Source organism: Sphaerodactylus townsendi, linkage group LG02 (genome assembly GCF_021028975.2).
Source record: "Sphaerodactylus townsendi isolate TG3544 linkage group LG02, MPM_Stown_v2.3, whole genome shotgun sequence".
Classification (NCBI taxonomy): domain Eukaryota; kingdom Metazoa; phylum Chordata; class Lepidosauria; order Squamata; family Sphaerodactylidae; genus Sphaerodactylus; species Sphaerodactylus townsendi.
This window is the reverse complement of record NC_059426.1, coordinates 67602299-67616326: the sequence shown is the minus strand read 5'-3', so window position 1 is coordinate 67616326 and position 14028 is coordinate 67602299. Positions and strand designations below refer to the sequence as shown.

Sequence of the window (14028 nt, the reverse complement as noted above, 5' to 3'; positions counted from 1 at the left end):
ACCACAACGATTTTGTGAAGTAGGTCTTCATGAGACAAGTAACATGTTACATGGGAGATTCTTGACTGGCAATCCTGAGTGCAATTGTGCCTATGAATGAACTTAGAAGGTTGCAACTCTGCTTAGGATCACACTGTTGATCTATTAGAGTTTTCTTTAGTGCTGTTAAAAAATAGCTGGTGGTTAGTCTGATCTGGACCAGGCCCAGAACACTGGAAGAACTTTCCCCCCAGCATTCTGGTTCTGCTACAAAGATGTGGAATGGTATAGGATAGCCTAGTCTAGTCCGATCTCGGAAGCTAAGCTGGGTCGGTTCTTGAAAGGGAGCCCTCCAAGGAAGACTGCAGAGGAAGGCAATGGCAAGCCACCTCTGCTTAATCACTTACCTAGGAAACCCAACTAGGGGTCACTAAAAGTTGACTATGACTCAGTACCTTATATGCATACAGTTCTCCTATAGAAATCTACACTTCTTATTACCACCATCTCCACTGTCAGAGTTCTGTCAGAGAAAACAAAACTCATATCCACATTGTATCCCCTTTCACTAGCATGACTAAGAGTTTTGGAGTGATTTTTAGTAGGGAAAATTTGTAAGGCTTGTGATGGGTTAAACCCCACTTGGCCACACAAGAGCCCTGACATATCATTCCATGCCATCCCTGGCTGATTTTTTAATTTTAAAGAGAGCATCAGTAAATTGGACCATGAGACCCTCACACATGTTGTTCATCTTTTAATGGGTAAACCCCAGAGAACCCCGAAGAATGGTTAAAGAGGCAAGCCTTTGGAAAGTGTTTAGTTCACATCCTCTAACTGGATGCAAGAGTGAAACCTCTCATTGCAATGTCATTTGGCCCAACTATTCCCTGGCTTTCCTGAATGGATTTTTGTTGGTGGTGGTTCTAGTCCCATATTGCTTTGGGTTTATTCACTAATTTCTGCATACAGTTTTGTATTTTTAGTTTTCACTTTTTTGTTTTTCACCCCAGTTCTTCCGCCTGCCCTTCAATTTCTTTTGAGACCACTTTTGCCCCAATCTTTTCCTGGAACTGATTCTGTATCACCTTATTCCATATGTGTAATGTTTCTGTAAGTTTGCTTTGTCCCACCCATTCCCACCTCTCTCTCCCCAATCTTTGATGATTGCACCGCTAATCTTCGTCAAACAATTTCCTCTCCTTCCTACCCCACCCCATTGAAGAAGAGGGGTTCTTTTTTTTTGCTTTTTTAAATAAAGGCACTACATTTTGCTGCGTTGGTGTTTTTAATGCCCCTCCTCCCAAAATGTCTATATACTGCAGTAATTATAGGTTATACAGATCCTCTGAATTTCCAGCTTTCATTTTATATAAAAAAGGAAGTCCTTATCCCTTTCCCCTGTGGAGATATAAAGAAAAAAAGCATATCTCCGCGTCAGGACTTGAGCTGGCGCCTCTGGCCGGTCTAGACCTACTCACCCTGCTCCTGCTTTCCAGTGGCCTCCCCAATGCTCCCGCTTCTCTCAGAGCGTTTTTGTGGCACGAAAAGGCTGCAGCACTCCAAGGCCCTGGAGGAGTTCAGGCCAGGCTTGGGAGTCCAGGCAGGCAGCAGAGAGTAGCCAGGAGTGGTGGCAGGCCTTGGAAGACCTGTCTGCAGCCTGAGGAACTGGGGGGAGACTGAGATGGGGAGGAGGGGAGCGATGGGCACATCATGGGTAGTGTGGGCAGCAAGGAAGTCCCACTGCAGGCCCAGGTGGCTGCTGGTGAGAAGCAGACGCAGATGCTGAGGGAGAATGTGACCCTGCCCCAGAGCCAGGTCCAAACTTTCCCACTCACATCAGAGACATCCAGACTTTGCTGTGATCTTTCCAGAACATGTGGAAAGAACAGGGGGAAAACGGGAATCCCAAGAAGTGCAAATACACACCACAATGCTGTAAGGAAGCAGGAAAAAACACTTCCCAACAGCATCAAATGTGGGGCAAGTAACTTATGTGATAACATGTTTGGTCATGTTACCATGAGGTGGGTTTTTGGGAACTAGTTTTCAATAGAAGGATTACTCTGTGAGATTGTCATCAATCTTCAGGATGCCTGGTCCCTTGTAGGCACTTATGCCTCAGTTCTGTGCAAACCTCACGTCAAACTGTGGTCCATCTTAAAAACCTAATTGCTGATTTGGAGGCGTGATCTGAAGTACACTTTGTCCATCTGCTTTGTCACTCTGGGGGAGGCATTTTAAGGCCATCAAGGTGACTGCACACTTAAGGGAGTTGAGGGAGGGAGGCTGGTTAAAAGACTATAGTTTTTCAGTTTAATTTCTGTAGAATCTCAATGACCTTTATGCTTTGCTGAGTCCTTCTCTGAAAGCAAGGTTCTCTCTCTTTGTTAAATTAATGTTCTGTATAAGTTAATATGTGCTGGCTTTCATGAGAGAGTTCCATTAAGCTGCCTGGGTCTCCAGGGAGCAGTCATTTGCGTGCTACAATAATGGTTGTTGGCAACAGGATTCTGGGGAGTTTTGGGTGGGGGGAGCTCTTTGGACAGCACTCCAAGACAGCTGAACACCCAAACAAGGGTATATTTAGGATGGGGTAAGCCAGGGCATGTGCCCTGAGTGCCATTTGACTAGAGGAGCCTTGGCTACCCCTTTGCACAATATCCAGCCCAAGCTCCAGTTTGTACTGACCTGCCCCAAGAAACTGCACAGGCAGAGAAGCTGGCTCTTTGACCCAAGGTGCCTGGCGCCACTCCTGCAACTGCCTTGCCAGTCCATCATGCCTAGCACTGCCCTGGGGACCACTGCCGCCAGGCTTCTCCGCTCAGCCCAGGTCAGAGAACAGAAGCAGCAGAGAACCTTCCCAACAAGTGGGCTGGCAGGTGAGGGCACATCCAGGAGCAGCCCCAACAGCTGCTGCAGTAGGAGCTGCCTTGGGTGCATGGCAAGAAACAGCAGGAAACCCAGTGGCATAGTGCCAACAGGGCCAGGTGTCTACCTGTTGTACGTGTGCAGTGCACTCTCCCCTAGAGTGCTCCAGGGAGAGTTTAGACTGGTTGAAAACCTTTTTTGTCTCCCTCTGTTTTTCCCCGTCCTTTTTCCTCATGATCATAACGGGGGGCAGGGAGAGAGCCAACAGGATGCCTGTCAAGATGGGGAGGATGTCACAGAAACGCAGGAGGTTAACTCCCCTGGAGAAAATAGCTGCTTTGGAGGGCGCATTTCATAAATTGCTGAGGTCTCTCCAGGCTCCATACTCAAAATTCCCAAGTATTTTCCAATCCAGAGCTACCAACCCTATTATGAGGCCATTATGAGGCAGGACCACCAGGGCATCATGGGAAGTGTATTTGGACTAAAATGATTGCAAAACTTTGCCAGACCCTCCACCCCCTGCCAGACTTTGGCTCACCTGTAGGGGAGCTATAGGCTGTCTCATCCTGAAGATGGCTGCGTTGGGTCACCTGTGTGCTGCTGGCATCATCCTCTCCCGTCTCCGAGTCTGAAAGAGAGAGAGAAGAGAAAGCTGAAGAGAGGGGCCTTGTTGAAAGCATCGCAGCCCAGATCCTCCCCTTAAGATCTGCCCATGCTCATTCAACACAAACGCATGGAAGAGCCACAGAGAGACCCAATGTAATTTATGGGTCCTGAGGAGAATCTTGGAGAATTCAACTTTCATAATTAAAAACATATTTTTCCAGCCCTCACAGCTGTGCAGATAAGTAGCTGATCTACACTGTTAAATCAACAGCTGACTCAAGAGGCCAGAGGTGATAAATCATGAGAACGCTTATATTTAATCACACTCTCTGCTTTCATGATTACCAAGCTTATTTCAAGAAACCAATATAGGATTTTGAACCTCTGTGCTAGGGAATATCAGGGAAAAGGGCCAGTCCACTGAGATGGAAGCCTCAGCAGGCAAGCAGTGAACGAGGGGCACTTCTCAACATGACAGGCACTGCTTCTCAAAAAACAAAGATACACACAAAATTGGGTAAGATACACAGCTGAGGCAGAGATGTGGTTGTACAAGCCGGCCTCAGACTGGGACAGTCCAGGAGTCAGACCTATTGTTTACATAAGGGAGGGGCAGAGTTTTCAGATCCCTTTACAGCTCTCCTAATTTAAAAGCATATCCAACACCAGTAGCCTGGAATCCCTCATGGTCAAAGAAAGGCACAAATGGTAAATAGAGTTATCTCAGTTGTGGTCAAGAAAATCTGCAGCTTACCCAGTGCCTTACAGATCCAAAGATATGCTTGCACAGTAGCTTTCAACAGCCTGCTAAACTAACAGCCTACCATGTACTGTATCTTGGGCTGCTTGGGACACAGAAATAACTACAGACACATTGGAGCCATGTGTAAGGAAGGCCGAGGCCCCCTTTTTTTGTGCAAAATATCCTCAGAAGAAAGTGGTTTCCAAAAGGCAAAAGAGTGGGAAGAAGGAAAGGGTTTAACGCTTCCCCTGCTAGTCACCTTCTCACCTGAAGTTTCTTCCCCACACTTGCCTTTATCCCCATATTGTTCCAGAGCTGGGTTGCAGGGAAAGTCTGAAACACAGGTGGCAGGATGCACATGTGTATGTGCCAGGTGAAGTATTAAGCAAACCATTCTCTCGAGCTTTATTCTGAGGACACTTTGCAAGGGCAAAGTGGGCATCAGGATAAAAAACATACATTCTGTGTAACTGTGTACGGCTTTCCTCCTGTTTTCATATACAGAATCTTTGAATGAGGACAAATGGATAAGGAAAAGTGCTAAACCCTTTCTACATTAGTAATTTCTCAGCTCAAAATTCCTTCAACTCCCCCCACTTTTTATCTAGAGGAAAGAGAAAATGGGTGAATTCAGAGACCTATATATATTTTCCACTGCAGCTTGGAGAGGGGCAATGAGAGGACAGGCAGCTGGGCAAGACTTCAGCATTCTCCACCTGCCCTTCTTCTACTCCTGACTTCATTTACGTGGAAGGGATTGTGCAACTGTGTGCAACATGTAATTTGCCTCTCGGTACAACAGTAATCTCAGTGACATTTAGTGAAGTCATGATCTATAGGTGTAGGAAGGACAAAGAAGGGCCATTGAACATCCTCAAGGAAGGACAGGTTAATAATAGAAACCAGTCTTGTTTTTTTCTGCATCCAAGCTTGAGAGACCATCTGAGACTGAATGAACTGTAGTGCTTTGAAGAGTCCACCCCTTTCTGGCAGGGGGGATCTTGCCTTTTTAAAAAAGGCAACTTCATGCAGTTTTTCTGGCAGCTGCAGTAATTGCCTTCCACTAGAGTTCACTCCAGAACTCAGAGAAGATTCTTCGTTCCATTCTTGATCTACATTTGCCCCCAAACTGCAGAGATTCTTTTGGGGCTTCTTCACAACATTGTCATGCAGTCATTCACCTTCCAGGTTTCCCCTGGCTCTGCTGCAGTTTTCCCAAACCTGCTTAGGCCCCCTCCCCCACACACAAAAACACCCTATTCAAAGCAGGTTTGGGATAAGTATAGACAGCCACATGCAGACTGTCACAGCTCTTCACCAACATCTGGCACAATTTTCCCTCCCTCACTCTTCCCAATAACCAGCAAGATTTTTGCCAGCTATTTTTTCCAGCAGTGGGTATATAATTAATAGGGTCCTAACCATATAGCAATATACCTACTGTTGATTTTAAAACCCCCCAGCAAAGAGCACACCACTAGTTGCAGAGGCAGTGGAAGTAGCAAATGTGAGGAAATACCGCAGAGAATATCACCATGCAGAAGTTTACTTGTCTCTGTGAATGCAAAGGTAGTAGCAACAGCAAGAGAACAGCCATGGGGAATTGTTCCTGATGTGAAAGCAAGTGCAGCTAGAACATTCTCAGGTGACAGAAGAAGACAGATGATGGGAAAGGATGGCTGGGAAGGACTCAGCAGATTGAGAAAAGGCCAGTGAAATAAGCATGCAAAGTGAGTTGCAAGCAATTCACAGTGTCTTTTTAAACAAACAACAACCAATTTCTATGCTATCTTTCCACCCAGATAGGGTTCTCAGGATATATATATGATAATTAAATAAAACATATAAACAGACACAGTACCAAAAACTAGGCAGGAGGTCAATAACAGTTATTGGGAGTATGCCAAACAAAATTTAAAAAGTCCAACTTGCAAAAGACACCACTAGGTCAATTCTGCACAGCATAATTATACTGGGTTACATTCGGTATTTAAAAATCTGGGTCTATTTTATCCTGGTTTCTCCCTTTGCAGGGTGCCTGTTTCTGTGAAGGTATCGAGTTAAAGACTGGGGCCGTTTCTGCACGGCCCATTAACGATGGCCTGGAGGCGCTAAAAACGCCGCCCCCAGGCCGCCGTTCACGCAGCAGCGGCGACCTGACTCCGCTTCCCTCCCCCCAGGGCGGCCTCAGGCCGCCCTAAACAACAACCCTTTAAAGGATTGTTGTTGGGGAGGAAGCGTCTTCCCGGCGGCGCGGTTCGCACCGCGCCGCCGGGAAGACGCTGTCTCCCTTCTGCGCCCCACTCACGATGTCCTCGTCGACGTCTGCTGGGCGTCGCCCAGCCCGCCCACACTGTCCTCCGACCTCCAGGGTCGGAGGGCAGCGTGGCGGGCTGAACGCCAGCAGACGACGACGAGGACATCGTGAGTGGGGCGCAGAAGGGAGAAGAGGCAGCTCCGTGCGGAACTGCCTGCCGTCTGTCGGCCTCTGCTTGGCCCGTTCGCATGCTTGCATGCGAACGGGCTTCCGCCCCCACGCCGCCAGAACTCTTGGCGGCGTGGGGACGAATGGAGGCCGTGCGGAAACGGCCTGGGAGGAAATACTCTGATTTCTTTTGCATGAGCCTGACTTTTTTTGTTTTTACAACGCAGATGCAGCATGCATGTTTGAACACCCTCGGTGTGCTGCATTCTGATTGGCTCTTCCCTCCCCAAAGGCAATGCTTCTGATTGGCAGATCCATAGCAACCGCAGAAGAACAAAGCAGGACATTCCACCCTCTTTTCTCTAGCTTTGGAAAGGAGCCGGCGCACTGAGCAACACGGCAAGCATGTTGTGCTATACAAAGTAAAAAACTTTTGACCAATACTGGGCAGAGCACTGTATCCCAATCACATTTAAAGGTGTGCAAGAAACCACAGCACGAGACACTCACCTCCCCCCATAATATACCAAATAACATTTGAATGGTTTGGGGGGCTGTCATGGACTACTTGAGAGCATCTGGCCAGACAGGTGCTTCCCTGCCCCTCCCCCCCAGGATCCTGTTGGGAATGTGACCCTGGAGCTGTGGGGCTAGGCTTGCTGGGCTGTGGCTTGGCAAGAGTGAGCAGGGACAGGGCGAGCGCTCATGTTTTCCTGCATGGGCTCGCTTGCCTGGCTCCTGGAAGGGCTGTCAGAGGACAGAAAACTTGCTTGGGGAATGTTTTGGAAAAGGCGGGCTGCCACGCCGGTCGGCGGCTCAGCAGAAATGAAACTGACATGATGTCTGGTGGGGTGGGTGGGGAAATCAGGCGGCAGGGTGGGAAAAATAAATTGGTTTTGCTCCCATGGTGTTTGCACGGAAGTGGTTTAAATACGGGATCTTGGGAAAAGAGCGATTTTAGCTGGTTTTTTAAAACCTGGGATGAGGGAAATATCATAGGACAAACCCGCTTTAGAACTAGGAACTGTGCGAACTTCTTGGCCAAACCGGGATATTAACCTTGCTTGACCCAAGATATTTGCACTGTGCGGAACTGCCCATAGAGGCAGACAAATGAACCTCCCTGGGGCAGGAGTTTCAGAGTTTTGGTACCATAACCAAGCAGGCCTTTTCTTGGTTGCCACTCATCTGGCTTCTGATGGCATGGGGACCTGAAGCAAGGCCTCCAAGAGTAGACTAGTAGGTTCATATGGGAGAAGGTGTATCCATACTATGTCTTCCAGAAGACTCCTCCCCTCTCAAATTAAAACAGCTTGAGGAACAATTTTGAACAGAAAAGTTGTTTAGAAAAGAAAATGTTAAGCAGCTTCTCTTTCACTGTTTCTTTGCTGAAACTCATAAGCTAGGAAAAACATGTCCACAACTGAGTCATTTTTGCCAATGGTTCGCAACAAAATCATCTGGTTATTACCAGGAGATAAAAATGGTTTCCATCGTAAACTTGTGCAGGGGAGTTGTGGGAAAGGGGAAATTGCCATACCATGTGATCACATTTTCATATGCAGAAACCTCCCTTTACCACTCCACCCCAAAAGGTTGCACAGGTAACACTGCTAGTAGATAATGACTACAGGTGAAGGTTATGGCACATAAGACAGAAACAAGACTATAACAATGGGAAGAATTGGTGAACATGGAGGTGGGATGACGAATAGACAGAAACAGGGAAAAGAGACATAAGCCAGCATTATTCCTACCGTAACTTTGCTTTCTGCAGGAGCGGAAAACTTCGCTTCCATAGGGGCAGCAAGAGAGAGAGACACACGTCAACAAAGTGTTACTGTCCAAACCAATCCAGACCCATGAATATCCAAAAATATGATACTGGGGAAGGAGAAGTATCTGTCCTATAAGGCCCAGAATGCTTTGGGATGGTGTATGTGTACTTATGGAGGAGAGTGAGGGTGTGACACACCCACATGACAAGGGAAGACCCAAGGAGCAGAAGATGCACAAATACTGCTACTGAAGCCATAAGGTTCAGGGCAGGAGGAGAGATATGGCAATCAGGCTAACTCTGAACAAAACAAACCAGTGAAGCCAATGAGCCTGAGAGCCAAAGGCTAGGTGGGCTGTGACAAGACAGTTTTCCAATAATCAGTGAGTATTTTTGACAGAACTTCACTCAAGACTATCACTGCTTCCCCTTCTACACCAGTCACCTTTGGTGCCTTCCCCATAGTACACAATTCCGCAGATTAAGCACCAAGCTGCACACAATGTGGCTGAACTCCAAAAAATAACTTTGGGGGGTGGGCTATATGGAGTATAGCGTTGACTGGAAGAAACTGAACTGGTGGCAGAGGAGTTAAAGAAGTTGTAGGAAAAGTCCATTTTTCTTTGGAGGTTTAACAGAGCAAAACTGGGACCTACATTTAAAGACAATTCCTCTCGGTTGAGTACAGGTCAGAGGGGAGAAGTCAATTCATTTGCTTTGCAGCCTCAACTCAGCCACCATTTTAGAAATGCTAATAGGCCTAACTAGAGACAATGGGATGGTCCAGCTCCCATGTCCCCACCCAGACAGTGGGCGTTTTCGCATTTGCCACGACCACGCTATTCCGCGTGCTGCTCTCAGTGCGCATCATTTCTGGTGCGCGCCTGGGCTTCCCCACGACCCCGCGCTCTGTGTGGGGTCATCAAAAGGCGCCGTTTGGAAGAATGCCAGGAATGACGCTCACTGAGGGGGTGCAACAGCGGCAGCGTTGGGGCGGCTGCGTTATCGCCGCCCCTGTAGTGGGGAGTGCCGGGGGACCCCGGGCTACTTGCCTACAGTAGTGCACAGCTATTGGTAAGTGGGAAAACACCCAGTATCTAGCAGGGACAGAGATTTTGAAGGAATTAGGTGCTAGAAAGACTTGAGGAAAAATCCCCTGGAGACTTCAGGAAAAGCTTCTCCAGGCTGATCTGACCTAATCAGTACGAGAAGAAAGAGGAATGATAAAACTCCTAGGAGCAAAGATGAGGGGCTTGTGCCGATGCTGTCAAGGCACACAGGACTCTTAACTGAGTTCTCTAGAAAGCAGCCATTGCCATTTGTTGACATGCACACTGGAAAGAGCCTGCTAGGTAATGGAAACCCCACAGAACATCTGTAATTTTCTAAGGACACTGCTTTATATTTAATATCTGCTTGGGCATGCATAAAAGGAGGGTCAAAGGAATTGCATATTACCCTTTTCTTTTGAATCCTATGCTCTATCTGGTACTGTGCTGAGAATACGCTTGTGAACATATGCTTTTAAATCAATACTTTATAACTTTTTATAGTAGTAGTTCTCTGTACCACACAGACTTCCACCATCTGGACACGGTATTTTTAAAGCACCAGGAGGAAGGGGAGGGTTAGTCAGTTGACCTCTCGCAGTAGTGAACAAGGCAGCACATTGACCCCATGATAACCTGATGCTAGATAGTGGGAAACACAGAGGCGCCGCTAGGCCTTAGAATGAAAGTTGGGAGTCCTTCGCCCTCCCAGTGGGCAATTCCTACAAAGGCCAGCTGGTGGTGGCAGCTGAACAGAGAGGGGGAAAAGCTGTTGGAAAAAAATTGGTGGGCACTGTGGAATAGGCCCTGCAGGTCAGAGCAGAAAGTTCTGCCACAGAAGTTGTGTGACTTGGGCATGAGAAAGTCAAAGGACATACAAACATTTGGAAAAAAACTGGAGTTATGTAAAGAATATTGGAATCAAAAACAGCCAGAGGGCTAGGATATTAATTTTATTATATAATTATATGGTTTCTTATACCATGTACCCAATTCTATCTTAATAGTTTTATTATATATGATATAGCTTACTGAGAACTTCTTCATGTTTATATAGTAAATGAGTTTTAACTTGATTTTCTTATTTTCTCAACTTGATGCTAATACTTTAATGTCAGTGTTATATAATTGCTTGGGGCTTTTTCATCTTACTTTTGCATATTAACAGCATTCTCATGTTAACCCAGTTATTAAGACTGCTAATTTTTCACTTGGATCAGCCATTTTCGTGTTCCATTTTTCACTTAAATTTTGACTAATAAAAACCAATCAATTAAAAAACCTAAATACAGCACTCATTGCCTTCATATATAAAATGACATTAACAATGTAGTCCTAAAAAGGTTTTAATTATTTCCAGACAACTGACTTCAATAGATTTTGAAGGGCATAACTTGGTTTAGGACTGCATTATAAATCCAGCTTGACTATTAAATGAGGAGATGAAAATAAATAATCTACCACGAGAACAATTTTTCAACCAGTGGCTTACTGATTTTTGTCTATCTAGAAAAATGAATAAATCAAAACCTGTCCAGTTCCCTCAGAACAGGGTGAATTTGTGTCAAATGCAAAGCGACTAAACATAAGATCATGGGAAACGCTACTCCAGAAGTAGTATGGCATTTAGTGACCACTGACAATTTCCTGTGTGTGAGCAAACACCAGACACTAGCTTATGCTGGCCACAGTTATATTGATTCAGTTCAAAACAATCACAGCATGCTTGTTTCAAAACAACACAATTCAGGAGCTTCACAAATGCACACAAATCATGGCTCTGTAATCAAAATCAATTCAATCCAAAATCAAATAGATAAAATGCCAACAATATCAAAGCTATTCAAATCATGCTTTTCATATGTGCTTGTGACGAGTTGCATATGGTCAGAAGCAGTTGCTCCCCTATCTGAGCTTTACACATGTGAATTTATTTGCAGTGTGTCTTTAAATCACAACAGTTTACACCAACATTCACTGAATATAACAAACACTTTTCATAAAAATAGATGATGTTTCTCCATTCTTGAAAGTTAGCAGTCGCAATTGTCTTCTGTGATGTGCTTCAAAAGCTCATGAAGTCAAATAGCTTTGACTCCTCTGCCAGCGTAGTGCTGCGGAATCACTCCGAGGGAGACCAGCTAATGAGACAGAGGACCGAGCGAGATGGATAAGAAAATCTGTCCCTGGAGGTAAACAGATTTTGAGTCAGATAAGAGAGCATTAAACTCCTACCTTCAAACAATAACATTAACCTTATTTTTAATTTGATTTTATTAGAAAGCTGCAACCCCAGCAAGGTGTAAAGAAACTGTTTTTTAGTGCATATCAGTAAGGAGTAATGTGTAAGTCTTGCTGGGCTACAGAGTGAGTTTGTCACTCGATGCCTTTGAGTAGTTTGAGAGGGAAACTGAATTTGATTTATTCTTATGGAATTCCTGTTGGGATTTTGCAAGCGTTTGTCACAACTCGGTTATAAAATGGTTAACTGTTTGTATGTAAATGAGTTGCTGAAGTCACTGTTTACGACCTGATCTATTGATTAGCTATTGGTCAGTCAGTTAGCCATTGCTTACACACTAGTGAGCACGAACATCTGAAGTTATAAAGTTAACTTTGTTTCTTTGTTTAAGCAGACACGACATCACCATGAGACAGATAGGTACCAAGATGTAACCAAACATACAGCAATGTAGATGTGTAACAGGAAAGAAAGGATTTCTCATTTTATCTCTATGTAACTGTCCCTTTATAGTCAGTAAACTCATATATAAAAAGCAACTATTCTGGTTAGCCTATACAGTATTACACTGGCAGAGGAGTCATAGCTATTTGACTACATGAGCTTTGGATTGAGTTGTTATTGATTATAGAGCCATGATTTGTGTGAATATGTGAAGCTCCTGAATTTTTGTTGTTTTGAAATAAGCATACTGTGATTGTTTGGTTTTGTACTGAATCTATATATCTATGTTCTGCACATGCTATTGTCTGGTGTTGTTCACCCACAGGAAACTGACAGTGGTCACTAGGGCTTCATACTAGTTCTGGAGTAGCGTTTCCCACAGTCTTATGTTTAGCCTCTTTATATCTGACACAAATTCACCCTGTTCTGAGGGAACTGGACAGGTTTTGAAATCATTAAGCCACTGGATACAGAATTGTTCTTGCGAGAGGATTTCATCCTAAGCTTCTACGATATTTGCACCTTTGTTTTCTCCCTCTTCATCCCAGAAACATCATATTTCAAGAAAAAATGCACAGCCAATTGCATAGTACACAGATTATCTTCTCATTTGACTTTCTTCAGTATAATTACAATATTACCCAAAAGACTGGTTTTCTTTCACTTAAGAGCTGGTGGCAGATCACCTCTGAGAAGACAGTTTCTCCCATAGCTCATAAAGGGTCAGAAACCTTAGCCTTTGGAAATATAGCCATCCTTCTCTATGTTGTATAAATTAAGTTCTAAATTCTGTAAGCTAACCATGTATCACTCATGTGCATACACCCATCTCTCCCTTAGTGTGGATGTATGGGAGTACAGTTGTATGGGTCAGGCTATTTGCATGTCTCTAATCCCAGTGGGATTCATCCTTCACTAATCTGCTGTATTGCAATTGTATTATCTTTCGTTTAGGGCATGGCATGAGGTAAGAAGGGGCAGAAGTAATACAACGCACCATGCGTGAAGTGCCCAAAACGCCGCGAGTGGCCACTTTTCTGCAAGGAAAAAGAAAACAGGGTTACCACTGGGTGGGTAGATTGAGATGGAGGCATACACTGGAAACAAGGGGCCTACAGCATAAAGTAGCCAATCTCTGTGGAAAGTGGCACCCAGCAGAAGGGCAACATCACAGACAAGCCTATCCAAAATGAAGAGCTGGTTCTACATCTTGACTGCCTCCAGGGCAGGTGCTGCAGTCCTGCAGACCATTCCTCGCACCACCAGGCATCTCTGTGTTTCCTCCAGGATAGCCAGCAGAGATGGATGCCAAGCACAGGGTCATGCATAGGCTTAGAGGGAAAATCCCAAGTGGTGGAGCCGACCCTGAGTGCTTGCCATTCTTCAAGAACATGGTGCCATGCACAGCTTCAGGTGAACCAGTTTCAATCGCTTTAATATGAAACAATTCCTGGACAGCATAACACATACACACACCCTTTGGAAAAATGGTGGTCTACTCATTAAGTCCTGAACAGCTATGAACTATGAGGGAGTTCAGCTAGAGATAAATTCATAGCCCAGTCACCAAAAACACAGGGTGCATCTTTTCCATGAAGAGGTAGTTATTCTATACTCACATTGTCCTCCAGACCCATACTCAGAGATACCAAACATACACACATACACATACATATATCTCTCTACTATGGTTTCCAGCAGGAACCAACCCATTCAGTTCCTGCAAGGAAAGATTCTTGGCACTTGAATTCAACTCTACCTAACCTCCCAATGTGGTTGACTCCCCAGGAGACAGATCAGTTGTGCCTTCTGCAGGAGAAAGGCAGTTTTCTCAGTTCAGGATCTGGTAATGTAGCTGTACTTATGTGCTTGTACTCATACGCACAAGGC

At 45.2% G+C, this 14028-nt stretch overlaps 1 protein-coding gene across 3 annotated transcripts in view; it reads right to left on the bottom strand.

Annotated features, from left to right (window-relative positions):
- Window positions 1-14028, bottom strand: part of SPEG (striated muscle enriched protein kinase) — a 148130-nt gene that overhangs the window by 76217 nt on the left and 57885 nt on the right. For 2 of the 3 annotated variants that reach the window (XM_048485695.1, XM_048485696.1), the window contains exon 2: window positions 3392-3481. In XM_048485695.1, coding sequence (XP_048341652.1) covers window positions 3392-3481 — 90 coding nt within the window. Of the gene's footprint in view, window positions 1-3391; window positions 3482-8383; window positions 8414-13135; window positions 13176-14028 lie in introns of all 3 variants that reach the window. The other variant, XM_048485697.1, reaches the window with a different exon arrangement.